The following is a 26,704-nucleotide window of genomic DNA, read 5'->3' on the forward strand; positions in this document are numbered from 1 at the left end:
CAGCTTCCCAAAAGTAGAACTTTTATTGACAGCAAGGGAAAACTAAAAACAAAGACAGCCAGAAAGGAGGCAACAACACACAACTAGCCTCCCCTTTCAGGTCCAACCAGTAAGGAGCTGCTCCCAGTCAAATTCCTATTGTACAGTCTCATGAAATAAGAAAATAGCGCCAGGTTCGTCCACCCAAGACCTGGGAGCTGTGGGCCCCAGCCCACGGTTCTCCCCACGAGCCTGGGTGGCTTTGGGAGGAGCAGGACCCTGTCACCCCCTCAGCACCGCAGAGGGGATGGCATTGAAGCCAGGACCTGCATTTCTCTGTGCAAAGAGCTTTGCTTTGTCTCCCGGGTCGCTGCCATTCTTCAGGAGCATTTACATGCAAAGAAGAGCTTTGTTTCCTAAGATCTGCTGTTCCTGCTCATTTCCTAGCAAAGGAGGCTGACCAGGAGCACTGGGAAGGAACAAAGACTCTGCTTCCATAGAAAATCCCTACTAACAAAGCAGGAGAGGGGAGAGTGTGTGCAGCAGGAACTTTCCCTCTCAGAAATGTCTCTCCCATGCGGGCAATCCCTCAGGAGCAGCACACTGGGCTGCTTCTTTATCGACTTTATCCCTCTCCCAATGTCTCTCCCTACCCAACAGCCACAGGGAGGTGCCCCCGATGTCAGTGTGATGTCTCCATGTGGTGCATCCATAACAAAACCTTATTTGTTAACAACAGAAATCAGCTCCTCTGCGAAACTTGCAGCACACAGAGGGCAACACCAAGCAACGAAGGCAGAAGGAGCATCGACTTCCACCAAGCAACTCTGCTCTGAGCAAATCCTAAGGGAAGGGCAGGCTGCAGGCAGAAAACCTCTGAGCTAGCATTCAGTAAAAACTCTATTTATTCACCCCTCTTGGTTACAGCTGGCAGGGAAGCGGGTACAGAGGAGGAGGCCATGCACTCCGGGCTGCTCCGTGCTGCTTCATCCCACGTGTCTGTCCCGGGGAAGCTGCCGCAGGCTGGCGCTTTATTTCGCAGTCTGATTAAAAAAAAAATAGTCAAAACTAAATAAATATTGTTCCAAAAGAAGCCAGAGGAGAGAGCAAGCCTTTGGTACAACAGCTGCATCTCCAGCAAGACCCCGAGCTGCTGTGCTGGACCCCTCCAGACACAGCTGGGGTTGGCACAGGCTCTGCTGAGCCTGTCACACAGGAAAACATGGAGCAAACAACAACAGGAACTTTGTGAGAACTCTGGTTCGTTTGTCACAACCCCCACGACTTTGCTTTGTGGTCTCGGGACGAGGGGAGGTGACAGTCAGGGTTTGGGAGAATCCAAAGGAAACAGGCTCACTCCAGGGCAATGCACTTTCAGCTCCATTTGCTTCCCAGTCTTTGGGGTGGAAGCAGAGTGCTGTGCATGTACAAGGACAGACTCCTTTGACCTCATGTTTGCTTTGCTAAGTTTCCAAGGTGCCTCAAAACCGGAGCCTAGAACGCAGAGGCCGATGCAGCATTCCTTTCTATGATATATTTTTCTTATATATAGCATATATTTTTAAACCAGCCCTGCCAAGTCTATTCTCTCGCTCAGGTGCACATCACCAAGAGTCATTTCCCACCATCCCACGACGTATAAAACACGAGTTATGTGTCTAAGGGAAGTCGCTTCCTATTGTTCCCCCTCCTTCCCCCTTCCTCGGAGAAGAGAGGGGAGGTGTCGGGTGTCAGGTCCTATCGATCCATCTCATCCAGGAGAGGCGTGGCGTCCCCGGCGATGGACATGGGCGTGCTCTCGATCATGGGGCTGGGAGAGGGGCGGGGGGTCAACCTCTGCTTCTGTTTCCTCCGCTCAGCCTCCTTCTCCTGCAGCCACTGCTCGGCCATCTTGCCCCAGTCGATGGCAGCGTGGCTGTTGGTCCTGCAAGGACAGGGGGACAACGTGAGATGTGACGGGAAAAATTCCCTGCCCTCCCTCCCTCCTCGTGGGGGAAGTAACCCCATCATGCTGCTTCCACAAAAACCAAGAAAAGCAATGGAGACAGGACAGGGATAGGAGCACTCAGAGCTACTCACTTTGGCTGCTGCCTCTGCCTGGAGCTGGATGAGGGCTGTGACTGAGACTGGGTGGACTGGGGTGTGGTGTTGGCCTGGAGCTGGTACTGGGGTGTGGTGATGGGCTGGCTGGGAGTAGTGTAGGAGTAGCTGGGGGTCATCAGAGGGGTGGCCACTGGCTGCTGTGCTGGAGTTGTGAAGACCTGTGGAGAGCAGAGGCTGTCAGGGACCCTGCTAGGCTGGGGGGGTTCTGCACTGCCCTGCCCACCCAGGAGGGTGCCCACCCTCACTCTGCATGCCCCCAGCCCTGCTGAGCACAGCACATTTGCTCCCCTGAGAGCTGGGCCAGCACAGCCTGCCCTCCTTGCTCACCCAAGGGGAGATACTGAAGCCAAGCAAGGGCAAGGGGCACAGGAGACACTTGGGGCAAGCCAGCAGCAATGACATCCTGCAGTAGGCATGAAGAACAGCTAAATTCTTCCCCTGCAGGCTGCAGAGAAGGTGCAGCAGCTCCCAGGATGGCTCCCTCCCACAACCCAAGCCAGCTGGCTTCTTGTCCCATGAAGAGCTTAGTGTCTTTGCCTCCTGGTGTTCACATCCCTTTTTTTTTCCAGATGTCTTGATGATTAATACCGTGTTATCCACAGTCCCTGCCTATCCTCAGCTCAGCATTTACTGTGCCAAACTTCCTGAAAGCCTCCCAAGGTGCTCTAAAGGAGGATCACTCCTCCCTGCAAGCCTTGTCTTGCAGCATCTCTTTGGCTGCAACAGCTGGGTGTGTTTTTTGCACCTAGGCTCCTCAGTCCTTCTGCAGTTGGAATTTGCCTTGGTGCCAGCTGGGAGCTTGCAGAGTGGGTTGGAAGCAGGCACACATCAAGAAAGGCTTCACCATGAGCCAAAGCTGTCCAATTCCATCTTACTCCCTGCAAAGCCCCTGGGTGTTGGGTCAGGCTGAGGTGTTCCCCACCGGTGCAGCTCAGAGATTAGCGCTGAGCTGAAAAGCCCTGCAAACTCAGCGCATACTTTCCCAGCTAATCTCCTCCACTGGCAGCTCACGTTGCCAATTCAGGGGCACAATCAGAAGGTTGTCTGCCCTCACTGCTGGATCCCCCCTCTCCACCCTGCCACATTCCTTGGGGGCCAGACCAGTTTGCTCCTTGCTCCAACTCCCCCCGGAGCAGGGCTGTGTTACGTGCCTCATTTCTCCAGTCACGGGAGGCAAAAGGAAACCTGGTTCAAGAATCTAGCCTGTGCAGCACCACAGGGACAAAACCAGGACTTGGGGACCCCAGGCAATGAGGGATTCCTTAGGCTCCCAGAGGTTTCTAGCAGCCAGGAGAAGCCAGCAGAAGTTTAAGTGACACCTACGTGGTACGCGCTGCTGCCGCCTCCGCTGCCCCCGTAGCCATACTGGCTGGAGCCCCACTGTGCTGGGGTGGCATTTGGGTTCTGTCCCTGGCCTGTCACAGCAGCAATGGCACTGAACATCTGGGAGGTCATGTTCTGTGGTAGAGCATTCACTGCACGTGTCAGGTCTGCAAGGGAGACACACCACATTAGGAAAAGTGGAGCCTGGAGGAGCAGCCCACATCCCAATTCCAACCAGGAATGGCTTGCACTGACCTGCCAGGTTGATGTTAGCTGGAGTAGCATTAATGGAGGCTGGAGTCCTGGTCCGACTGCTGCTGCTGGGGGTAATGCCTGTGTAAAACACCAAGAGGTAGATTAATTCTCCTGGAAGAGCAGCCATTGGTCTGAAACTCAGGATTGGAAGTTGTTCTGGCACGATGGTTTGCTACCAGGGAATGGTGTGTGCTGGATTGTATGGTAGGGGAGACAAAGGGGAGGAAAGGGACTGGTCCAGACTTTGCTGCACAGCCCACTTGATGAAAGATTAACTCTCAGGAGAGCTCTCAGTGGGTTGGTGCATGGAGCGAAACATTTCAAGCATTGCTTGGAAACTTCCCACACATAGAAAATCCTAGGACACATTTTCGGGACAAGGAAGATGGAACTGTCCTTTAATAACTGTCCCTGATACCGTGTGATAAACAAACAGCTGAGGCACTGAAGTTTTAGGCTGCTCACCTGGAACAGGGTCCTGATAATGATCCTTAAACCATCGGAAAAGTCCATTCACAGTAGGGAAGACTTGGCCCCGGTAGCGGAATCCCTCTGGTGTCACTGTCACATACTCTATCCTGGGAGAGCAGGGACAGCAGGAGACATCACAGGCTGTGTCAGCCACTCACTGACAGGTCACACTCAGAACAGGCACGGACTATAAACCACAGGCAACAGCTGCACTGATAATGAACACACAGATCCACCCAAGGCACTTTATCTTCAAACAATTACTTCAAACTATCCTGCCTTTCCATGAAAAATCTGCCTTTCCATGAAAAACCCACCCTTCCCTGCCTACACTCCCACAACACCCACAGCCCAGGGCAGTGCTGCTTGTGGCAGCCAGATGGTAAAGAAACATGGGAGTCTCCTGGGTGAGATTTACTACTAGAATTGGGTCCTCCACTGTCAGGAGGCCAAATCCTGGCAAAGAGGAGGTGTGATTTGCAGGGATTTTGACAGAGCTGGAAGAAAAACTGGCAGCAGTCAGCTGAGGTTGGATACTGGCAGTACTCAGTGCAGATGATGGGCTTGCCTCTCACTCACCTTGGTTTGCCTCGAGGCTGATATCCCAAGAGGAATTTACCAGGTAGGTCTTTACAGGCACTAATAAAGTATGGAATAAATGTTGGCTTCTCTTTCTTGGTCTTTATCAGCAGCTCTTCCAGCTTCTAATTAGAGAGAGAAAGAAGATAAATGCTCCAGGGAAGCCCACATTTTCAGCAGCACACAGAGCCCATGGATCTCTTCCTAAGAAGATACCACATCCTGGGACTGTCTCACCTTCTTGTCTCCACCATTGCAGTCCTGATAGTATTTGTGGTTCAACAGGTCTCTGGCAAAAGAAGCCATTGGCTGGACATAACGAGCAACAATTTCATCCAGGTCTTCAAACTCCTTTGAACAAACACATTTAAAGAGGTATTTAGGGTGTATTTGGTCATGCACTCTGCACAGCAAGGCTTGAGGAAAAAAAGAGAGACAAGTATTGTCTAAGGATCCAGAGAGTGTATTGGAAGTTACTCTCCAAGAGTGTGGAAGCAGCTACAAGGACAAAAGGGCTGTGTCAACCTGTAAAATAAGTCCTTCCCCTTCCCAGGGGTGCTCTGCAGGGCTTTACCTCTGTGTTAATCCAGAGCATGGAGCCCAGGCTGAAGGCATTCTCCTTGCCCTCCTCCCGGACATCCACGTGCTGGTAAATGCCATCGTTGACCTTCCAGGTGACAGTCAGATGGTTCTCCCCTTTGCTGCTTGGCCGAATAATCACATCCCCTTGGTCCATGGTCTCCATCATCTTCTCTGCTTGCTTGAAGCTGATGTTGTGGAATGATGGGTGAGCAATTACCCTCTTGATGTACGCTGGGGAACAAAGGGAATGTTCAGCCTTCCAAGAGGAACTGCTTTAATGCAACTGTATCTAATTGTGCTGATTGTCCTGGGAAGGCTGGAATTACAAGGGAGAGAGAAATTAGGAGAACTCACTTGTCCTCTGCTGCTTTCTTTTCATGTCTTCTTCCTGTTTGTGATCTGCTGCCTCGGAGTCGAAGTCGTAGTAGGTGTCTTTGGGCAGTTTCCACTCATTGTTCTTGTCCATCAGGTCTGAGGTCCTGCAGGTCAGGTCTGCACTGAATTTCTCAATGTCAATCTTCATGATGCGGCAGTGGACGGTCATTCCCACCTGCAGAGGAGGTGCAGGCCAAGGTGAGCAGCAGGTTTGGCTGATACACCAGAATCCCTGTGCTACAGAACAATCCATGTGGATCCTGCTGACACTGAGGAGGTACAAACCACCTCAGCTGCTTCAGATACAACCTTTAAAAGTGATCTTTCTACACAAACTGGAAGTCAACTGATCCCAAAAATGACCAGAATCAAAAGAGATTAAGGGGGAAATGGTCAGTTCTCCAGCACATCTATTACCCACACCACACAGAAAGCTGCATGTCTGGAGGGCGAGGACAATCACCTTTTCTATTTCAAATGTCTTTCACAATGGGAGTAGCAAAACTGGACTTTAAGATGTGCAAGAAAGCAGTTATGTGTGTTCAGACGCAGACATCCAAAGGACTGCTCTAATAAAATGTGAGGCAGAAAATCCCCCCACAAAAACTGCAATGTCTTAGTTCAATTAACCATGATGAAGTTAATTAATAACTCTTTAAAGAAATGCTGAGACCTCTGAGCTTACAGGATTATCCATCACCTGCATGGCCTGCTGGAGACTCCAAAAGACAGCAAGGATGTTAAACCACTATTTCATAATGTGATAAAAAGGTGTTATTCCATTTCTTTAAGAACCCCAATCCCTGTCCTGAGCAGGACCAGTAACTCTGATGAGCTCCACAAATTAATGGAGAGGGAAGAAAAAGCTAGAAGAGGGAAAATGACCCTTGCCTGTCCAAAAGCAGTTCTATGAACTCTTTAGAAAGCCAGAAACAAAGGGCAGCTCTGCATTAGAATGCCTTCTGGTTTCCTAAACCCAGACTCCAGCCAGACAACAATAAATCCTCCTGCAGCACAACGTGTTAACTGATTAACAGGGTCCCACCAGCTGCCAAGGGAGATTTGCACTGTGGGACAAGGACACTAACCAGAACCTGAACTTCCTGCTGATTTAAAGTCCTTACATGAAAATAAGGTCGGAAAAGTCATTTAAGAACAGTGTTATTAACCAAACTCTGAGTCTTTGGTATTGGCTCCAGGTTCTTCCAGCTCTGCTGGGAGTGTGAAAATCCACTGCTTTCATACCTTCACCCTTTCTTCTGGCCTCTTGACCACCTTGTCACTAAGAAATTTTGTTGGGATGAAGCCAGCAACACCATTATCCAGGCGTGTCTTCACTCCAATGGCCTGACCTGGGCAGGAACCGCTGTCAAAATGGTTCCAAACCTTGAGCAAGGCAAAAGAAAATAAATCACTCAGCATGGAAACAAAATAGCCCCAGCAGTTCATAGTCAAAACAAGTCCAAAAGCTGTGTCAGCAAAGTGGTGCAGCCAGCAGAGACCTGTGGAAGGGCAGGGGACAGAAGACTTCACCAAATGCCACCCAGTAATGCAATCTTCCTCCTCCAGTTCTGCTCAGCTTATGGGACATTGCAACCAGGAAGGTCAGAACATTTTTGGACCCTGAACACCAGCCTGTAGCCAGGGCTGGTCTCTAATGAACACTATAGGGGTTTAAAGTCACGGATTACCCAGGCTGGAATTCACAGTGTGTAGAAGGGACCTAAAGTACAGCTGCATTAAGCAGCAGGTGGTCCAGATAAGTTCTTAAAATTGAGAAGGTGGCAGAGCCTTCTGTTCTCAGTGTCACAGGCAATTTCTCTGCATAAAATACAACCCCTCCCAGACCACAAACAAGAACACACTATCTGCAGAGAACTGGTCAGCTTAGCCCCAGGTCCATTTCACTCTAAAAGCCATAATGTAGCCATAAAAGACCTGTCAAATCTATACTGAAGCAATTAGTGAGAAGTGCAACAGATTTTATTTACAGCCAAAGGCCACATCAGGTTGGGATCCTGGGGCACTGCGGACACAATCTTGGCTCTGATTCCTTGTCTAACAACCCCACACGACACTCCTGCTGATAGCAGGCCCCTGGCAAAGGCAGGAGAAGCAGCCCCACCTCACTGAGCTCTGGGAAGTTGTCCTGCTGGCAGAAGGGGCACTGCCAAAGGCCAGTTTCATCATTCCGTATCGCCTGGTCGTAGCTCTCGCCCTGTGGGCGCCTGTGGGCAATCCCAGTCACATTGCAGATGATCATTTTACCTGTGGGGTGATGGGAGAGGGGAAGGAAAGAATGAAAAAACTGCAGAGCCAGGCAGTTCCCTCCATCTAAGGGTGTTATTCATGTATGAAAGTGTTAGGAGGTCACCCAAGTACTTGAAAAGCTGCTTCACACTCCACCACAGCATCACACTCACTAAGATCCCTTTGCCCCACCTTCACACATCCTGTGTCAGCTCAGCAGGACAGAAAGTAGGGATGTGAACAGGGATGTACCTATGTAAAATGTCTCTGGAGTTTCTTTGGTCAGCATATTGAAGACCTCCTCTGTGTTGGGAGAACGGTACGGGGTTCTCAGGTCCTTGTATCTGCAGCTTAGCTCAGCTCGAATGTCATACAAAGTGATGTGCTTGTCACCATAGCCCTGTGTGGGATTCAGAGGTTATTAAGGCATGAGCAGCAGGAAGAAGGTCAGTAGAGAATCCAGTGTAAGTTTTGGAAGAACTCAAGCAAATTATGAAATAGCAAATTTAAAAAAGAGGAATGCAGCAGGTACCAACAAATGGTGAAATTCGGTCACAGGATGTTGAGGAGGTCAAAAGGACAAACATATTTAGAAAAAAATTCAGGGAGAAGAGCTTAAGTGGTTAATTACTGTTCCCTGCCCCAAGTGTACTTTCTGCAAGCATTTACTGCATGCCATTGTCAGACACTGACTGCCCTATTGTGGCCGTTTATACATTTTACGACAGCACAGCTAATGCCCAGCTCCCAAAAAGGATAAAGCTATAAAACATGAGCATCTCAGCTGGGCAGCAGAGCTTCCCCTCTGTTTCTCAGCACCAGGAACCCCCAGTGCACCTGTCTTTCCAGTTCTTCAGCAAAGGCATCGAGATCCAGGTCCTTCAGGCGCTCGGGGTTTTCCAGGATCTCCTCCAGAGCTCCTGCAGGATTTGCATCCTCAGCTGACTCATCGTATTCCAGGGCATCCACTGCCATTTTCCTGGCCCATTCATAGGTTTCAGGATGGACCCTAGAGCCATCTAGGACTTCAATGTAGGAATCAGTGCTGAAACAAAACCAATGTTCAGATCAGGGCTCTGAGGTGTTCCTGCAGCTCAGTGATCAAGCACATTGTTGAGCACCACTGCTGCCCTCCATGGAACAAAGTACTCCAAAAAGGACACTGAATTATTCATTGCTAAACCAACAGGAGCCAAGGCAAGACCTGGCAAACTCCAGTCTGCAGCTCCAAAGACAAAGCCAGGTATTTTGGATGCTGGGTGGGTTTGATCCCTGCATACTACAGCTGCACTGGGAACACACAGCTCTCTGCAGCTTCTCTCCTCACACAAATTCAGTGCTGCCAATGAGCTGTTTGGATGGGCTACACTTTACCCCCAGCAGCTCTGGGATTTGTACTCTGCAAGAATCAAGGCATCTAGCAGGGCTGGATCACTCAGTGTAGGGATTCAGCCAGGTGTTCTTTCTCACATTGCTTTTCAAAGGCAAAAAACCCAGGAGAAAGCATGTTTCTAGTAAGTGACCCTTCATGCAAAGCAGTCAGGTTCAGAAACACAGTTACAGCTGTCCTCAAAACACCTCTTGTGCAGTTACAAGTAACTTAATGCTCCATAAACTTCCCAGTATTGTTACTGGTTTAAGAGGAAGCCAAATTGCTGAGTTGTTTCTCAAGTTTGAAACTTTAGAAAAATAAAATACTGCTGGAAGGACCATGCAGAAACTAAGCTGAAGTGCCCATGGGTTACTGATGACTCCATGACAACTATTTTAGGGAACAATTGGTTTTAGTTTAGTTCCTCTTGACCACAAAGAGTCCTTCACACCAGAACAAGCCATAAAATTAATTTTCTGCACTTCACACTGCTGCTGTGCAAGTTTAGCTGCCTGTAAGAATCAGATTAATAACCAGCAATACCTGAACTTGGCCTAAAGTCAGAGGGGCCACACAGAAACTCTGGAGAACACTGACTCAGGGAAGGTCACTGTGTCACCCTGTCACTTACACTGACCCCACACCCCATAGGACACCAAATACAACCCAATACCCACCTATCACCCAGTGATGCTGTGTCAATTTTGATGAAGCCAGCACAGTTGATAAACACTTTGGGTCCCATGTGACACATCGTGACCAGCTGGGTCCTGTTCTCCAGACGGGTGTTGTTCTGTTTTAAGATCTGCAGAGAGAGGCAAGAATAAAACCTTGAGAGAGGCAAGAGTATAAACCTGCTATTCCAACACAAGATTGCCCACAGAGGTTGTGAGCTTCCTATCCCTGGAATTGCTCAAGGCCAGGCTGGATGGGGCTCTGAGTAACCTGCTTTAGTGGAAGATGTCTGTGGCCACGGCCAGGGGTTGGAATTAGATGATCTTTAAGGTCCTTTCCAACCCAAATTGTTTTTGTCTGGGAAAAAAGCAGAGGATTCACACTGCAGTGTTTAAAGCATCTGACACACGCCCATCACAACTCTTAAGCTGTTGCTCCCTGCCAGTGTCTCAACATTGTGTGAAAGATGATGATTCCACATCATCACGGCTCCAACTCTCAGGAAAAGACTTGGCTTCTTGCCTCGTGTTTTCTACACTGTGGAGGTGTCTTGACACTCTGACAGCACATCCATTCCTGTGGGTTTGGGAGCTGGCTGGGATTGATGGATCTGCTGAGCTGTTCGTGTCTCTCAAGGACACAAACCCAGGTGTAGCTTCGGGGCAAGGCACAGCGAGGTAAAAACACACATCAACAGAGAGCTGCCAGCTGCACCCGGCACACGGATCCTGACTCACCTCCTGAGCACTCAGAGTGCTGGTGATGTGCTGCTTTTGTGGGCAGGCCCAGAAGCCTCCTTACCTTCAGCAGGTGAGTGCCTTTGCGTGGTCCCAGGCCACACACGTACTGCAGCAGAGCCTGGCTGTGGGGGTGAGCAATGGCCCTGTTCACATCCACCCCCACCTCGTTCACACGGTTGATGAATTCGCAGTAGAGCGCGTTCAGCAGCTCCTCCTTCACCACGTGCTCCTGGCAGAGAGAAGAGGTGTTAGCCCTGGAAAAGATGGCTCTGTGCAACCCTCTGCCACGAGCCAAACACAACACACTGGCGCCCAGGAGCTGTGTTGCACCTCAGCTACCCCTGAGAACAGCCTAAAGGCATATGAGAAAGAAGCAAAAAAAAAAAAAAGGAAGGTGCTGTGTAGCCTGAATATGGCACAGAACAGGCAGAACTTGCACAAGTTTAACACTGAAACCTTTTCTTTGAAAGCAAAGCCTCACAGGCTGCTTTCTCTTGCAGAGAAGGATCTTTCTTGCCCAAGGAAAATTTACCTGCAGAGGGTGGAGTTTCAGGCAGAGAATATCCTCATCAGAGCTGCAGACCTGGGCAAACTCAATGAGGGGGTCCTGGATGCGGCGAGCGAGGGACACGGCCTGACGCAGCAGAGGGGGGTAATCCCGGAATTCATTCTGCAACAGGACACACAGCCAGGGAAAACCCTCGTGGGGCTTTCACACTTTGTACCACAGGCAGCAAAGACACATCAGACAGGGACTGCAGCAAGGAAGCACTTGGTGCTCACGGCAAAGAAAGCTGAGGTCAAAGGCTCCCAGGAGCTCTTATGCAATTAGTAATGGAGCAATCTCACTAATTTCCAACTACATCAATATCCACTTTGTGCATCTGCTGGTGCTGATCTCTTCAGGGAAGCCTAAGATGTTTTGCCTTGATCCAAAGATCAGTACGTGACTGTCCAGATGGATCATATGAGACAGAGGATGATGCAAGGCCAGCACAACAAATGGAGGATGACACAGCACGAATGAGAAACAGACTAAGGGAGGGTTCACCTCAGACTTCTTGCTGTTCATGTAGAGGATGGCCAGTTCATTGTCCACCAGCTCCACTCCAATTGAGGACAGCTGCTGCCCTTGGTCCAGCTCATGAACAATTCTCTTTACGTCCTCCATCAGCATCTGAGCATCCCTAGGGAGACACAACCAAGGGGACTGAGGGGAGAGCATAGAGCTGGATCCTGGAAATAGTGAAATGTAGACAGGCACAAGGAAAGGACTGCAAAGAGACTGGCAAGTGGAAGGAGCACAAAGACTGACCTGTTCTCGCCTGCAATTGTCACCACATGAGGCTTCTTGTTCAGGAGGAATTTTTTCAATGTTTCAATATCCTGGGCCTGGAAAGGAAAGTAGAAAATCAGAGTAGAAAAGCTAGAGGGTTTCTGTTCTGAGCCACCTACATTCACCTTAGTGACAGCACCAAGGCTCACCTTCTTTTCCCTCTCCTCCTCACGCCAGGCATTCCTTCTCTTTGTGAAATGTGGCAGTCGGAGGAAATCTGTCACCTCACCCTCTCCATTAACGAGGGCACAAAACACAGGGTGGTCCCTGTCAAAGAGAGATCACTCAGACATGGAGGACTGCTAAAGCTGGACATGCATCCAGACACCATTCCCTCCCTCCTACCTGGCTGATGAAAAGGCAATGCCCAGCACCCGGATCCCCTTCCCTTGGTTCTCATCCATGAAATCATCATCTTCCTCCACCTGCTGATCTGGCCTGTATGCAGCAACCTTCAGCCAGTTGTAAAGTTTGCGGCTGCAAGCCTGGGAGAGCAGAGAAAGGACAAAGAGGAGTGAGAAAATGCACTGCAGGGGCCTTGGCATAACCCTCCTCTGGAGGGGAAGTTGAACCAGACTCAATCCCTGACTCTGCCTCCTCCCCAAGAACATGTGTATGACGTGTCAGGAGCTATCCCCAGAATGCTTCAGAGCTGCCAGTGTTTGCAAGCCCAGCTGTGCCTCATCTCACCTTGAGGACATACTCCTTGGCCTCCACTAAGAGCTTGTTCTTTAATTCTTTGGCCATCTGCACGTAGAGGAACTGGTTGAGGGAGCGCTCGATGGCCATGGTGCGCTGCCGGTTCCACTCCTGCACCTGGTGACTGAACTCGTCCCGGTAATAGAACTGCTTGATTTCCTCAAAGTATGTCTGGTCACTGCCATAACTGCAACAAAGGAGAGGAGGAGATAGAGAAAGGCCCCAGACAGCTGCATGGACCCATCACTGGCAGATTCCTGCACACCTCAGATTCGGGTAGCTGCTTGGAAAAACTAGGGAAGAGCCAACCCTCCCATCCAACGCTGCTTTAGCTGCTGAAGTGATGCTGTAGACAGATCACACCCATATTGCACAGTGTGGCCACTCAGATGAGCAGGGAAGGAACTAAGCTGGTTGAGAAACAAGCATCATTTCTGCAAAAATCCCAAGGTTTCAGAGTTTGCTTTCAAGTGAGTAAGACAGATGTCTGCTAAAGTTCTCAACAAGGTGATGAAGAAAGGAAGACCTTGAGAGGCTGCTTGACTTTGAGGTGCAGGAAACTACCAGGCCATGACTTTCAGAAGTAATTTGGGTTACAGAGGTGCTCAAAGAGCACTGCATGAATGAGCTCTGCCAAGTCAGGGATGGCACAGCCAGTGGGAACTCACCCCTCCACTCCTTTCATGTCAATGCTGATATCTATGGTGAGCAGTGCCTCATCCTCTGCCAGGCTCATTTTCAGGAACTGGTCATCTCTCAGCTCCTTCACAGGCTTGTTCTTCATGTATTTAAAGGAATAGGCATAGTGGGCCTCATCAATATCCTGGGAAAGAGGAGAGACAGTCAGCATGCACACAGGGTATTCATGAAGAAAGATCCTTCTGTATGCCACAGCAGACAATGGTTTTTATTCAATACCCCCTCAGCCCTATGCCTGCCAGTCTGCATTTCCTTCCCCAGCAGGACACAGTGGAATTGCTTTCTAGTCCCAGAGAAACAGAGACTGTTTCCATAACTGAAGGCAACATCTCATCTGGTAAAATGCTGAGACTAAAAATGCAGCACATTGCTGTGCTGAGCTCTGCAACAGCCCAGCTCAGTGCTGCTCTGAGATTTATTCAGAGTTGCCACTGACATGAGAGAACAAGCATCTGTATTTTATTTAGATCCTTCCCTGAACTGACCCACAGAGTCAGAGCTCCCTTCCTTACCTTCTTCCCCTTTTTGGTTGGTGAAATGTTGATTTTAGCTCGTTCTTGGAAAGTCTGTCTCAGCACCTGTCTGACCAAGGGCTCCCTGGCGATCTGCAGAGCCACCATGTACCGAGCTCCTTCCAGCACTGCTTCTGGGCTTGGGAATTGACTGCAGGCAAAAAGGCAACGTGAAGCCTTAGAAGAATGCCCCCAGATCCTCCCACTTGTGTTACATCCACAGTAACTCCACAGAGACCCCCCCACACTGACCTACACACATAATCCTTGGCCAGCTCCAGGGGCTCTGCAGGGAACTGCTCTGTCTCGTGACGCTGGTAACTGTCTCGGAGATTCTCTCCAAACTGCTCAGGTGTCAGACCAAATTTCTTAGCCAAACCATCTGGTAAAAGAAGAAAAAACACATTTAAAAAAACAAGAGGACAAGGGTATTGTAGCTAATAGTGAGCAAAACCACCAGTCTTCCTTCCACAGGTGAGTCACAGCACCCTGCAGAGCATGTGGGCCAGGCCACTGCATGCTCAGCAGGACAGAGCAGAGCCTTACCCAGCCCAGCTGCCTGGCAGATGGTGTACATATCCCTTCGGGAAGCCTGCTTCAGCTCAGGCCCCTTCTGCTCATCATCCTCTGCATCCTCCCCTTCACCTGGAGGAAGGATACATTACAGAGGCATTCAGACAGCTGGAGCGTGTCAAAAGCACAATGAAGAGATTAAACACACACTGTGCAACAGAGCCCATACATCCCACAAAGGCATCTCAAAGGTAACAGTGGCCTTAAAATTATTCAGGGTTGGAAAAAGACCCTGGAAACACTAGTCTCTTCATTGTCACTCTTGCAGTTTTAATAGGAGCATCTCTAGGTAGCACATTAGAACACACATCAAGTTTGCTGATGCCATCCCTGCCACAATGGCTGGCATTCATATTCCACTGGACAGCACCTTGTGAGGCAAACCTTAAACATTTTCAAAGGTGCCTGAAAGACCTGGAACTAACTTGAGATAGAATGACCAGCAGAGATGCATTGTGCAAACACATAGGTTTTCACCAAACTTTCTTCCTATTCTTTCAAACCAGGATTTTCAAGCAGCCCACAAGGAGAAAACTATCAAATGTGGGGAGACAAACCTTCCTCTTCTTCACCATCCTCCCGGATACGCTTTTGCTTTTTGCGAGCAGCCTTGGCAGCATTCTGCATCTTGGGGATGTCTCTGCCATAGTACAGCAGGAAGTGATTGTACACATCCTTCAGCTCGTCCATGGACTGCACGTCCTTCAGCCTGCAGAAAGCCAGCATGTTACACCCTGCCTGCAGCTAGGTCATGCTCAGAACACTCATGGAACCTGCTCTGGTTCCAGGAAGAGAAGCCCTTGGATTTATCTCCCAAAAGAATTTTAAGTATTTCTCATTATTGGCTTTGTGGGTGCTCTGCAGTGGCCAGAGTGCCTGTGCTGTTTGGGCAAGTCAATGGACATTTTAAGGAATTTTGGAATGAATATACAAGTCCTGGCACCCTACCTCTCCATGTCAGTAGTATCCAGGGCCCTTATTCCATCTGCCAAAGGCTTGTCTGGGTCAGCAGAGATTTGCTCATACTGGTAGGCCTGCATCTTCTCAAACAGCCGTGTCAGGTTCTGCTTGCGGATCTTCAGCTGGGTCCACTGACACAGGAACAAAAGAATTCCAGTGAAACACCCCATTGCAGTGTGTTACCTGTCTCCTCCCTTCCCAAACAGGGACTTCCAGGATTTTGGGATATTTGTCATCTCAAAATGATCATTAAAATCTTAATCCACAGCCAAAACCAAATGTGACATGTGACAGGCCTCATTTCAAAGATGTATTAAACAGAAAAAAACCAAAATTCAGGTTTGGATCTGATAGCAGAGAAGCAACCTGCACTGCTGATAGGAAATGTTACTATACAAAAGGAACTCAGTGAAGGAGAAGGATTTTTTTGGAATCTTATTTTGTCAGATATCCTTTTACCACCACAGGACAGCAAAAATGCAAAAAAAAAACATGGGTAAAAACCCCCAAGCATGGCCAAAACAAACTGCTGGAAGTATCAGGCTAGATAGGAAGACAAATGTTGATGGGAGAACCAGCAATGGAAATATTCCTCACCTTCTCATCCCACTGCCAGACCCTCCACAGGTCGTTGATGTGCAGCTCTGGCTCCACATACTCCTTTCTGTAGAAGGCGATGAACGGGACCTGGGTCAGAAATGAGACTCATCAGCCCTGAGCAGGGGACTGGGCTGTTCCTGGCAGCCAGGAGCCCAGACAGAGCTCCTGTTCCATGTGGGACAACAAACTAATGAGCCAGTTCTTACTCCACCAAAGAATATACCACATAGGCCAAAAAACTTCTGCAATACCAGGCAACACCTCAGAGAACAGACTGGATGGACCAAGCAAGGCTCAAGAGAAATTCTCCCACCTCATTCAGCCTCAATTTGGCCACAATCAGGGAAAGACAATGACAGCAGCTCTGTCAAACAGGCCTTAAAAACCTGCAATGCCACAGCTCACATAAAATGAGTTGCAGTTCCCAATGGAGCATCACAGGAGAGGCAACCAGGGATGGTATCTCAGCCCATTCTATGTGCCCTAAATGTTTCCAGCAGTCCTGCTAATCTTGTCAGGAAAAGGAGACAGATCTTGGTAATGAAGAAAAGTTGCAAATTACCTCAAAATGCTGATTTCTCATGAAATTCAGGGCTTCTTTAATCTTCTGGATGGTGCTGGGCCCCTTGCGGCCAAAGCTGCTGGCTTGTCCACGGTCAAGGTAGTCAGAAGTTTCCTGAAAATGAAACACATTGTGTTCACTCTGCTCCTGAGGTGAACCTAAAAGAGCAGCCCCAGGTTAAGGCTGAGAAAGTGTGGTTCTTTCAACTTCTTTGTGTTCCTTTTTGCTCTGTTTCGTGGATGCAAAAATGAAGACACACATGTCAAATGACCTGCTCAAAACCAGAAAAGAAAGTGGGACTGGGCACCACTTTCCTATCAGCAGACCCCTGGAACAAGTCCCAGGCACAGTCCTTTACCTGCAAGGAGATGGTGGGTGTTGCAAAGGCATTCCTATAAATCCAGTCAGCTTCTTCCTCCAGCTCATCATCTTCAGCACTCTTCACTGGGATGGATCTCAGCTGGGAAGAGACAACACCATGAGCACAAGCACGTGCAACACCAGGGCTTGCATTGCCATGTTTCCAAGAAGCCTGGAAATTATTGTTTTGAGCTACAGGTTACCTCTGGGGACCCCCACCTACGGGGTGCCAAGGATATCACTTCAATGTCTGCACCTTCTGAGCACACAGGAAACTGCATCAGCTTTACACTAGATAAAGGCAGCTACAATCCTGTCAAAGGCTTGTGGAAAGGCCTGCAATGGTGCAAAGTCTGCTGTGAAAATCAAGTGAGGATATCTCCACTTCCCACCAGACACCCAAATTTTCTGTAGTTACATCCTCTGCTCCAATCTATCTGTGCCCTGCTACCACTTTCGTTGCTGCAGCCACAGAGTAACAAAAGATAAAGCAGCTCCAAAGCCTCTCTGGGCACTCAGTCTCAGCCACTTCTCTTTCAGAGGTGTTGCTCTAATCACCACTGACATTCATGAAGATGACAATAAGTGTGAACAGGCCACCTACAGCCACCATCACAGACAGCATTTCCTTCTGTGGCACAGACTGGCATGGGGAAAAAAGGTCCTTTGGAAAAGTGGCAGCTTCACACACCCCATTTCACAGAGAAGGGTAATAAACCTCTGCATGGAATTACACTAAAATACACTAAAGGGAGATGGATTTTTCAGTCAAAGTCTGAATATAGTGTAAAATTAAGACAAAAATATGAGACACCAGAAGGATTCCTCACAGCACAAACAGCACTTTGTATTGAGAGCAGTGTAAGTCTCACCACCTTGAGTAAAGCTGGTTACAGCAGTTACGTGCTGGCTAGCATAGAGGTAAGCTAGAAACCTTTCCATGTCTCCTCTGGCACTGCATTTTGCTCCTCATATATTCAGCTCAAGGGATTCCTAACATCATTCAGCACAAAGCCATCTCAGCAGAGCCCAAGCCCTGCACTTCAGCAGTACAACACTGGCACCCAGTGGCCACAGGGAAACTGTGACTGGAGCTAAACCCAGATTCACACAGGTACAACAGCTCCCACATCACTGATATGTCTGAATGCAGTTTTAGCCTGTACATTGACAGGTAAGGCCATCAAAGAGGGAAAAAGATATTCCAAAATCCATCCAGCCTGCAGGACCAAGCCTGGGAGCCTAAAGGCTTCCTGCCAGGAGAGCTGCAGCCCCTTGCCTCACCTGGAACCTCTCAGGCATGTCTGTCATGCGGATCTCGTTGTCCTGGTCCGTGAGGTGGCTGCTCTCCAGCTCGCTGGGCTCGTACATCTCGAAGATGCTGCGGCGACTGACGCGTTTCTTGGCCGTCTTCTTGGGCCGCACGCGCGTCTCCCCTTCCGTCTCCTCATCCTCGTACTCGTACTCCTCCTCCATCTCCTCATCGTACTCGTTGTACTTCTCAAACTCATCGTAGTCAAAGTCCACACCAAAGATTTCCTGGGCTTCCTGCAAAGCACTGGAAAGCAAAAATATAAAGAAGTTAACCCTATTGTTCAGCCTCACAGTGCAGTTCACAGAACATCTTTACAGCCACACAGAGGAGGCCAGGGGCACTGTCTAAGCTTTAGTTTTCCACCTAGGCTAAAAAAATCATGGACAAGTACAAACCCTGAGCTTTACTGCAAATATTTAAGGGCCTGGTTTTGGTATCCCTTAAAAAAAATCCAGGGGAAAAGGGAAAAAGGAAGGAGCCACACATTTCAGAAATCACACACTAAAAGCTCTGTGTCTAAATTTACCAGGTTTCTTCTGGGAAAATGACCAGCAGTACCCAACCACAAGCTGAATCACTCTGCAGTTGCAAGATCCAAATAAGTTGAGCACTATTTTCAAGGCTCCTGGCCAACTTCCAATCAATACTTACGCATCTGTGTATCCTGGAAGCTTCTTTCTCCATTTTGGCTTCTTCAGAGGTTGTCCATCATCATCCACAATGAAGTCATCAATGTCTGGACGTTGAGAAACAATTCAGTGGTCAGGGAACTCACATATAGAACTGGTACCTCTGACAAAGCTCAGCCAGTGCAAACGTGAGCCTCCACCACAGATTTAGGCTGCTGCTGGCTGTCAGTCTGCCCAGCTCCCCACAGCATCTCCTACACCCATCTCACACAGTCCAGGAGCCTGAACCACAGCAACAAGCTGGAACAAGATTCCAGACAAACTTCCAGGCAAAGCCATCCGAGTTGCAGCTCAGTGCGCTGAAAATACAGTCAGGAAAGGCCTGGCTGCTTTGGACAGTAGAAAGAATTCTTGAAACTTTTTTGGCAAGGTAGCAGCAGTGAGAGGCTGATGCTGAAGAGAGGTAGGGCAAGCATGCACTGTGCTATGTGGTACTAAAGGTACAAGGCTATTGCTTTGAGTGGTCTCCTCTGAAGCATTTTCAGTTTTTGAGGCAGCTTAGGGGAGGTGTTCAAAACATCAGCACACATAACGTGCTCCTGCACAAAGTGGTTCAGACAGACAAACTAAACCTGTCACCCAGAAACTTTTAATTCTAAGGACTGTACTAATCAGAACAATAAGAGCTTCACCATGACAGGGTCACAGCCTTTTGGATACTTCTAGTTCAGAGAAACTGAATTTTGTTCCTGTGCTTTAATTCTAGGATAAACATTGGATATAACTAACCATCCACACTCACCAGATTCATCTTCCTCCTCCTCCTCTTCCTCTTCCTGTGGAGCAACAGGAGCTTCCACAGCTTCCCCTCCTTCCTCGCCTTCACCATCCTGAAAGATTTCTTCAGCAATGGCTTCCTTTTCATGTTCTTCCTTTCCATAATCTTCTGCTTCATCGTCCTCATCATCAGACATTTTCCGCACACGCCTGAATTTTTGCTGCAAGGACAATTCCTTGTTAGTTCTCACAATCCCTGGCTCAGCACTGCACTTCCCCTGCAGGCACCTGGGAGGGAGCAGGATGGAGCCCAGCACAGGCACACAGGGAAGAGGAGCCAACCCCTTGGGAGCTGTGTCACTTGCATGTTGTCACCAGCAGTGCTGGCCTGGTTGATGTGACTCTAATGTTTCAGAAAGAGCTTTAGAGCCCATAACAGCCTGTGCTGACCTTGAGGTTAGCACCACACAGGGATGGAAGAAGAGACTGTCCTGAAGATGTGGAAAGGGAGGAGCACAGCAGACTTTAGGAACCAGAAAAAATTGTTTTGCAAACTCTGGGAAGCCAGGTCCCAGTCACTTGGGCAGGGAGAGATCCTGCTTCCTTCAAGCACCCAGCTCTCCCTTTCCAAGAGGGCAGGAGCTGATGGCAGGCACTGTCTGCTCATGCCAGGCTGGAGCCCACCCTGCCCTGTCCTAAAACACATCAGACCATTAAGAGCAGCATGGGAACACAACTCACTCTTTTGACTTTAACACCCAAGTTTTCTTCAATGAGGTCAAAGTCATCATCCTCCAGGCGGTCATCAAAAGCTAGAGAAGACAGCAGAGCTAAGTTACACTCTCCCTTTCCTCATCTGGGAATGCACTCACCCAAAAGGGTGCAGCTTACCCAGCTCGTGCAGCCCAGGGCAGAGGGTGCTCTCTGCCAGCATTACACCCTGCCCTGCCTGTGATGGTACCAACCATCACAAAACTTACTGCGCTTTCTCTTCTTGTGGCCAACGTCATCCTCGGAGTCTCCAGAGTCACTGGCTTCCTCCTCCTCTTCCTCATCGTCATCATCATTAATGAATCCTTTCAGGTTCCCCTGCTCATCCTGGTCATCGAGGTTCAGCTCCTCCTCTTCCTCATCTGGGATGAAGAGCAGCACGTGTTAGACACTTACTGGTTATCCACTGGGACCTGTGCAAGCAGCATCTTCTTCCACACCATCCACAGAGAGTTTTAACTGAACACTTTTACTGACAGAACCCAGCCAGCTGCTCCTGCCAGATCCCCACTTCCTGTCTCGTGCTCTCTCTGCAGAGGGAACAGGTGGAGTGGTCACACTGGGAGAATTCCTCTGCTTTTACCATTTACTATCAAACTGTGCGACTGCAAGCCCCAAGAGGGTGAAGCAGTGTATTTTTTATTGCCAATTATAAATACCACTTGGAGCACTTGGAGTAAAGGAAGCATTTAAACAGCTGAGATTATTGACTACAGATGGCCCTGCTGTTATAGCACAGTTATTGCTCCATCTGCAGAGCCACAGAATACAGAACAGAAGAGCAATGAACACAGACAATTCAGCAAACTCACCATCCTCATCTTCCTCTACAAACTTCTTGGTTACTCTGGGTACAACCTCCCCATCCTGGTTGTACTCCTCCTCTGACTCCTCTGCTTCGCTCTCCACAAAGTCAGACATGGCTGCAACCTCTCACACAGCAGCTGGGGAAAGAGGAAACATCCCTGGCATCAGCTGAGCAAGCAGAACACAAGCACTTCCCCCTTCAGGTTTTGGAGAGAAGGCAGCTAAAGCAAGAAGGGTTTCAAATTAGCTACAGAGGCCCTGAATTACCCAGTGTCCACCTTGCATGGACATCCCTGTCACCAGAGATTAGGCAGCAGCCAAGAGCTGCCAGCTCCTGCCAACCCGTGTCTGGGTGAGGAGGGCAGGAGCTGTCACAGCAACACCGGCGGCTCCTGCGGCTGGAACGTGCACACAGCCAGAGCCTCCATCCCACCCACACCCTCCCACGCGCTGGGAAGGCTCCCACTGATGCTGCACAGTGTCAGGCACACAGCCCAGCTAATTAGGATCTTAATATGATTAATCCTCACTCAGTTAATGAAGCCAGGTGACCCTGAAAAGGGCCTGGACTGAGCTGCGGTTGCTGGCTGTGAGTGACTCTGCAGAGCCCACAGAGCAAACTGGAGAGAGGTCTGGGGGTCCTGGGCTGGGGCAGGGGGTTTGTGGCTGCCCACAGACCAGAGCCACAGCCAGGATGTTCCATGCCAGGAGCCTCCATCTAGTTGAGGAAGCAACAAGAAAATTACAAAACCAGTGAATTTTTTATATCCAGAACCTTTTGTTTGATGTTTTTCCCAACTGGGGTTTCTGGACACAACATAAACCAAGCTTGGCACAAAGGAAAGTGTTTGCCAAGTTCTGTCTCTCTGAGCCTTCCACTTCTGGTGGTTACAAACTCACTGATATTTTTGAAATTTTCAAAGGAAGTTTTTTTTTAACCTCCTTTTTACATACATCAAAACAACTGAACCTTACAAGAGTCAGCTATGAGGAAAACCAAATGAACTCCTCAAATGGCTGAGAGGATGAAAACGCCAGCCCAGGAAGAAGTACAGGCCTTTGGGAAGGAGCAGTACAAAAAGCAGTTCAGAGGTGTCAGATCTAAAGCCAAAAACTCCATGTTAAATTACATCTGATGTAGTTCAACACACAAACACGCAAAAACAACAGAGGAAAAAAAGACGAGAAAAGAATTCTATATGGCAGGGAATGAAAAAACAAATATGCTTTAAAATATTCCCATAATCATTTCCCCACTGCAAACAACCTGCTGAAGGAAATCAGTCCCATACAGAACAACCTGATCAAGGCTTTGCCTTGACACTTCTCGTGTGCAGATTTCTTGTTCTGCCCTGAGATCCACACATCTGCTGCACAAACACAACAACTTGGAGAAAAACAGGGACTTGGTGCTCAGTTAGAGTTAAAAGGTCCAAGGCTGATCTTGGATGATCTTTTAAGTCTTAAAATACGAGCAGCTCCGAAGGAACATGTCATCCGTACCTCATTAAAGAAAACCCACAACAAAGATGAGGGGAAGACCTCTGCCAGATTTCAGACACGAGTGGAGAGAGCAGCTCATATTCCTTGGCTGCAGAATATGTGGCTGTGGCCAACTTCTATGCAGGATGCTCCAGACAAGCAGAAATCACATCAGGCCAAGGCTACTGCTCTGCATCCAGCCAGGACATGGCTGCTCTGGTTCATGTGAGATCCCCATCCTCAAGAGGACACTTTAGAAGTTAAACACTTGTATTTAAGCAACCCCTTCAGAAATACCACCTCAGAGGGCAGCACTGATGCCAGTTAAATGTGTGTTCCTGATGCAAATGGCACTGATGAATCATGAACAATACAGAAACAGGGATTATGTTTACCAGCCTGTGTATGAATATTCTGCCAACTTCACACTTTCTCACCAATCCTCCTGCTCCAGGTATTCACCACGGTGTATTAACATACACAAACCTGCAGTCTGAGTGGCTTTTCCTGGAGCATTTCCAAGTCTAATAACCTCGTTTATCTCCTGCCCATGATCAATACACAAACCCACCTTGTCAGAGCACCACATCCAATTCCACCATTTTCTGCTAGTGAAGTGTTTAACTCACAGTTCCAATTTTCTTCCTCATCATTTGCTCTAAAGTCTCCTGGCAATTTTACTCCAAGTCAATTCAAATTTGTCTGGACATGGGGAACAAATAGGACTCGAGAAAACCATCTTATTTAATGATCCAGCCAAGCAGGTTCCACACGAGCCAACTACCCACAAACCACCCAGGTGCATTCAGCTCCAGCAAAATTCACCTCAGGACAGCAGGGATGTCACTTAGGATGGAAAAGAGACATAAGATATGAAATCACATATTGATTTAAGGTTCCTCTCCCACCCTCTGTGCCAGGGAGGCCTTAATTTGAAACAACTCAAGCCAGGGAAGTGGGCAGAGGTGCAGAGGCAGAACTTGGTGTGGTCACACAGGGAGAGACCTGAGGAGGGTTTAAAGACTCTGGACCAAGGAGTGTTGGGCCAGCCCAGCTGTTTTGATCAGGAGTGTCTGCACTTTGCTCGGCTCAAGGGCACAGTGGCACTGATCCAGAGTCCACGAGCTCCTTCTAACTGGGACCATTGAGTTCTGATCAGGGCAGGACCAAGATGGACATCAGCTGCAGACTCTGTGAGGTGAGGCAGGGCCTTTACAACAAGGGCTGCTTGGTGAGAACCTCAGGATTTCAGAAATCATTCACACATCCAGTGTGTGAATAGACACTGGGAATAGAAAAGTCCTTCAAGAGCTTCACCTGAGCAGGTGTGGGGTGAGGGAAAGCAGAAACATCTGACACTGCCCAGCAACAGGGATGCCACCTAAGGCAGGAGACCTCAGTGTGCTCAGAGAATAACCAAGCAGTGTCCTCAGAGCAAGATATATTTATTGTTCAGCAATTAACCTCAGGATAGCAGTGTGGATACACAAACCAACAAAGCCAGGTGCTCATCTTGGCTTTAGGACAGCATGGGTGCAGCAAAGACAGCCCTTGACTTCTCCCCATCCTTTGTGGAAAAAAACTACATCAATCCCACATTAACACTTGTTTTGTGGGGTTTTTTGGAGAGAAGAGTGCTTGGGCAGGGATGGTTCTACCCTCTGCCACCTCATGATTCAACTCAAAGTCCATTTAAGATCACACAGGTCCAGGGAATCACGCTGCCAAAGCCACCACTGAACATCAGCTCTCGTGGCCACATTTCAAAGGGTCAAACTGCAGAGGATTCAGAAAGCTCTGTGAGAATGAGAGAGCTGGGGAACTCGACTCAAAACGCAGAGCCTAAGGACGCCAAATCTATTAATTTTGTCAATTAAATGCTCATGAAATTAATTTTAGCACAGTCCAAGTACATTCACAGGAGTCCAAGACTGACAACAAATGTCTGACTAGGAAAAACCCAAATGAACAAAGATAACACCACTCTTTCACCCCCTGAAGTTCTCTGTGAATTTCTCAGATAAATCAATATCAGTTTTCTTAAAATAAAATAAAAAAAAAGGCAAGCCACGGTTGACCTGGAATGTGTAGATTTAACACCAATAACTAAGCAATGATCTTCAGGCTGTGTCCCACCACAAAACTCACACAAAAACATTTTGGCATCTTTTGATTTAAAGCTTATGAGCCTAAAAGAAACATCTCTGTGAAGCACTGCAAGGCACTCACACCACGAGAAACCACCCTCACAGGCACCTCAATGCTGAGCTCTTCCTCACAGGCATTTCTTGGTACCCACATGGACTTCTGCTGGCCACTGGGGCCCGCCAGCCCTGACATCAGCAATACATCATTTTATATTTAGCTTTTACAGCTGTTTTGCAGATTTCTGAAGCTGGCATCTAAACCTGACACTCCCACCCTGCTCAGTGGGAGGAACACGGGGGGGAAGCGATGATTGGGGACCAATGATGGGGAAAGCCCAGGCAGCCACCAGAGCTCAGGAACTTCCCATACCTGCTTTGTTGGTTTTAATGCTGCTGCTGGTCCCACCGCCGCCGATGCTATCAGGTGGCAGCACGTCCTGTGGCAGGGTGACACATTTAATAGCACGTTGTGTGAAAGAGCGCTTCCGCCTGTTTATTTTAGCCCTGCTGCATCATAATTTCCGGTCAGAAACAGAAAACTGATGCTCCCTCCTCGCTTTCTCTGACCTGCCCACGACTTCAGGCACCTGGATCATATCTCCTGTCAGCAAGCTTCTCCCCTAAGGTGAGGACACGAAGGCTTTGCTTGCCCAAAAAACCTGCTCTGCTCCTGCCACTGTGTATTCCAGCACTCCCTTTTTGGGATGGTCTAACCAGAATTGCCAGGACAGAAACTGCCAACCATTTACTCAGCAGCATAACAATGTTTTCTATTTCATTCTCTCCTCCTTTAAAGTAATTTCAAAATATCCCTCTTAGGCTACAACGGGGTGTTGAAGTAATTTTAAAAGAAACAATTGTTGAGACACCTACTGCTCTTCCCTGAAAAAGAGGTGACATAGAGCAAATTTTATGGTGTTTGTTACCTTCCTTACACCTTCTGCCATATCTCATTCACCACACCAGAACTCCCACCCAGTGTTATCTGGTCCCTGCAACCTCACAATTTAGTTATCCTAAATAATTTAGGAGTAACCTTCCTTCTCCACATCATCGTATTCAGGGTAAAAAAAAAAAAAAAAGCAGCAGAGATGACTATGAAGCTCCACAATAACCTCACTCCCCTATGACCACCAATCGTTTGCCACCTTTCAGTCATTTATTAAACCCAAAAGGACTTTCCCAAGCCCTTGGCTTTTTCGACAGAAGTTTGGAAAGCCTAACGCGGAGGTCCGGTAACCACACCTGCGGAGCAGAGATCCTGGAATCACACCTACAGCGCAGGGAGATCAGGACCACCAGCGTGGTGAGAAACGAAGGTCAGACCCTTTTCCCCGCTCCGAGAAAAGCATCCCGATGCTCCCCACGCCACCGCCTCACACCCACAGCTCTCCCCACCGTGCCAGCGCTGCCCCGCGGCCCCGGCCCCGCCGCAGCAGCGGGCGGGGGCTGCGGCACCTCCCGGCCCCGGGGGAGCCGCCCTCGACCCCGGCCACCGCCCGGCCTCCTCCGGGCCCTGCCGCCGCCGCCCCGGGAGGCTCCTGCCGCCGCCAGCCCCACCCACGGCCACCGCCGGGGCGGCCGCACCGCTTCATCCCCGCTCCGGGGCCCGCGGCGCAGCCCGACACCAACCTCGGGCACGTCCCTGCCGCCTTCACCGGGGCTCGGAGCCGCCGCGGCGCCGGGTCGGGTGTGACGCCCGGGCCGGGACGAACGCGGGTTCGCCCTTCCCCCGGTGAGGGACCGTCGTTCACCGCCACCCCGCCGGGCC

General features: G+C 49.2%; 1 protein-coding gene across 2 annotated transcripts; it reads right to left on the minus strand.

The window, feature by feature from the left end:
* SUPT6H (SPT6 homolog, histone chaperone and transcription elongation factor) lies at positions 1-26,704 on the minus strand. 2 transcript variants are annotated; one of them, XM_041482454.1, is made up of 38 exons: positions 26,566-26,691; positions 25,304-25,370; positions 21,310-21,441; positions 20,707-20,859; positions 20,468-20,538; positions 19,752-19,947; positions 18,972-19,056; positions 18,290-18,563; positions 17,004-17,105; positions 16,646-16,759; positions 16,081-16,170; positions 15,472-15,614; positions 15,081-15,232; positions 14,497-14,595; positions 14,203-14,332; positions 13,951-14,101; positions 13,408-13,562; positions 12,731-12,926; positions 12,386-12,525; positions 12,190-12,307; positions 12,020-12,096; positions 11,756-11,891; positions 11,237-11,374; positions 10,766-10,933; positions 9,967-10,094; positions 8,755-8,962; positions 8,170-8,317; positions 7,793-7,935; positions 6,913-7,053; positions 5,647-5,842; positions 5,285-5,523; positions 4,948-5,061; positions 4,711-4,835; positions 4,126-4,238; positions 3,661-3,738; positions 3,406-3,572; positions 2,059-2,240; positions 1-1,903 (listed from the first exon to the last, which is right to left on the minus strand). In XM_041482454.1, exons 3-38 carry the CDS (start codon positions 21,416-21,418, stop codon positions 1,717-1,719), a joined length of 5,166 nt encoding a protein of 1,721 aa, XP_041338388.1. In that variant the 5' UTR covers positions 21,419-21,441; positions 25,304-25,370; positions 26,566-26,691; the 3' UTR covers positions 1-1,716. The 2 variants fall into 2 exon arrangements, with proteins under 2 accessions (XP_041338388.1, XP_041338387.1); XM_041482453.1 differs by lacking the exon at positions 25,304-25,370 and having other exon boundaries at positions 26,566-26,704.

Source organism: Pyrgilauda ruficollis, unplaced genomic scaffold (genome assembly GCF_017590135.1).
Source record: "Pyrgilauda ruficollis isolate IOZ18807 unplaced genomic scaffold, ASM1759013v1 scaffold59, whole genome shotgun sequence".
Taxonomy (NCBI): Eukaryota; Metazoa; Chordata; class Aves; order Passeriformes; family Passeridae; genus Pyrgilauda; species Pyrgilauda ruficollis.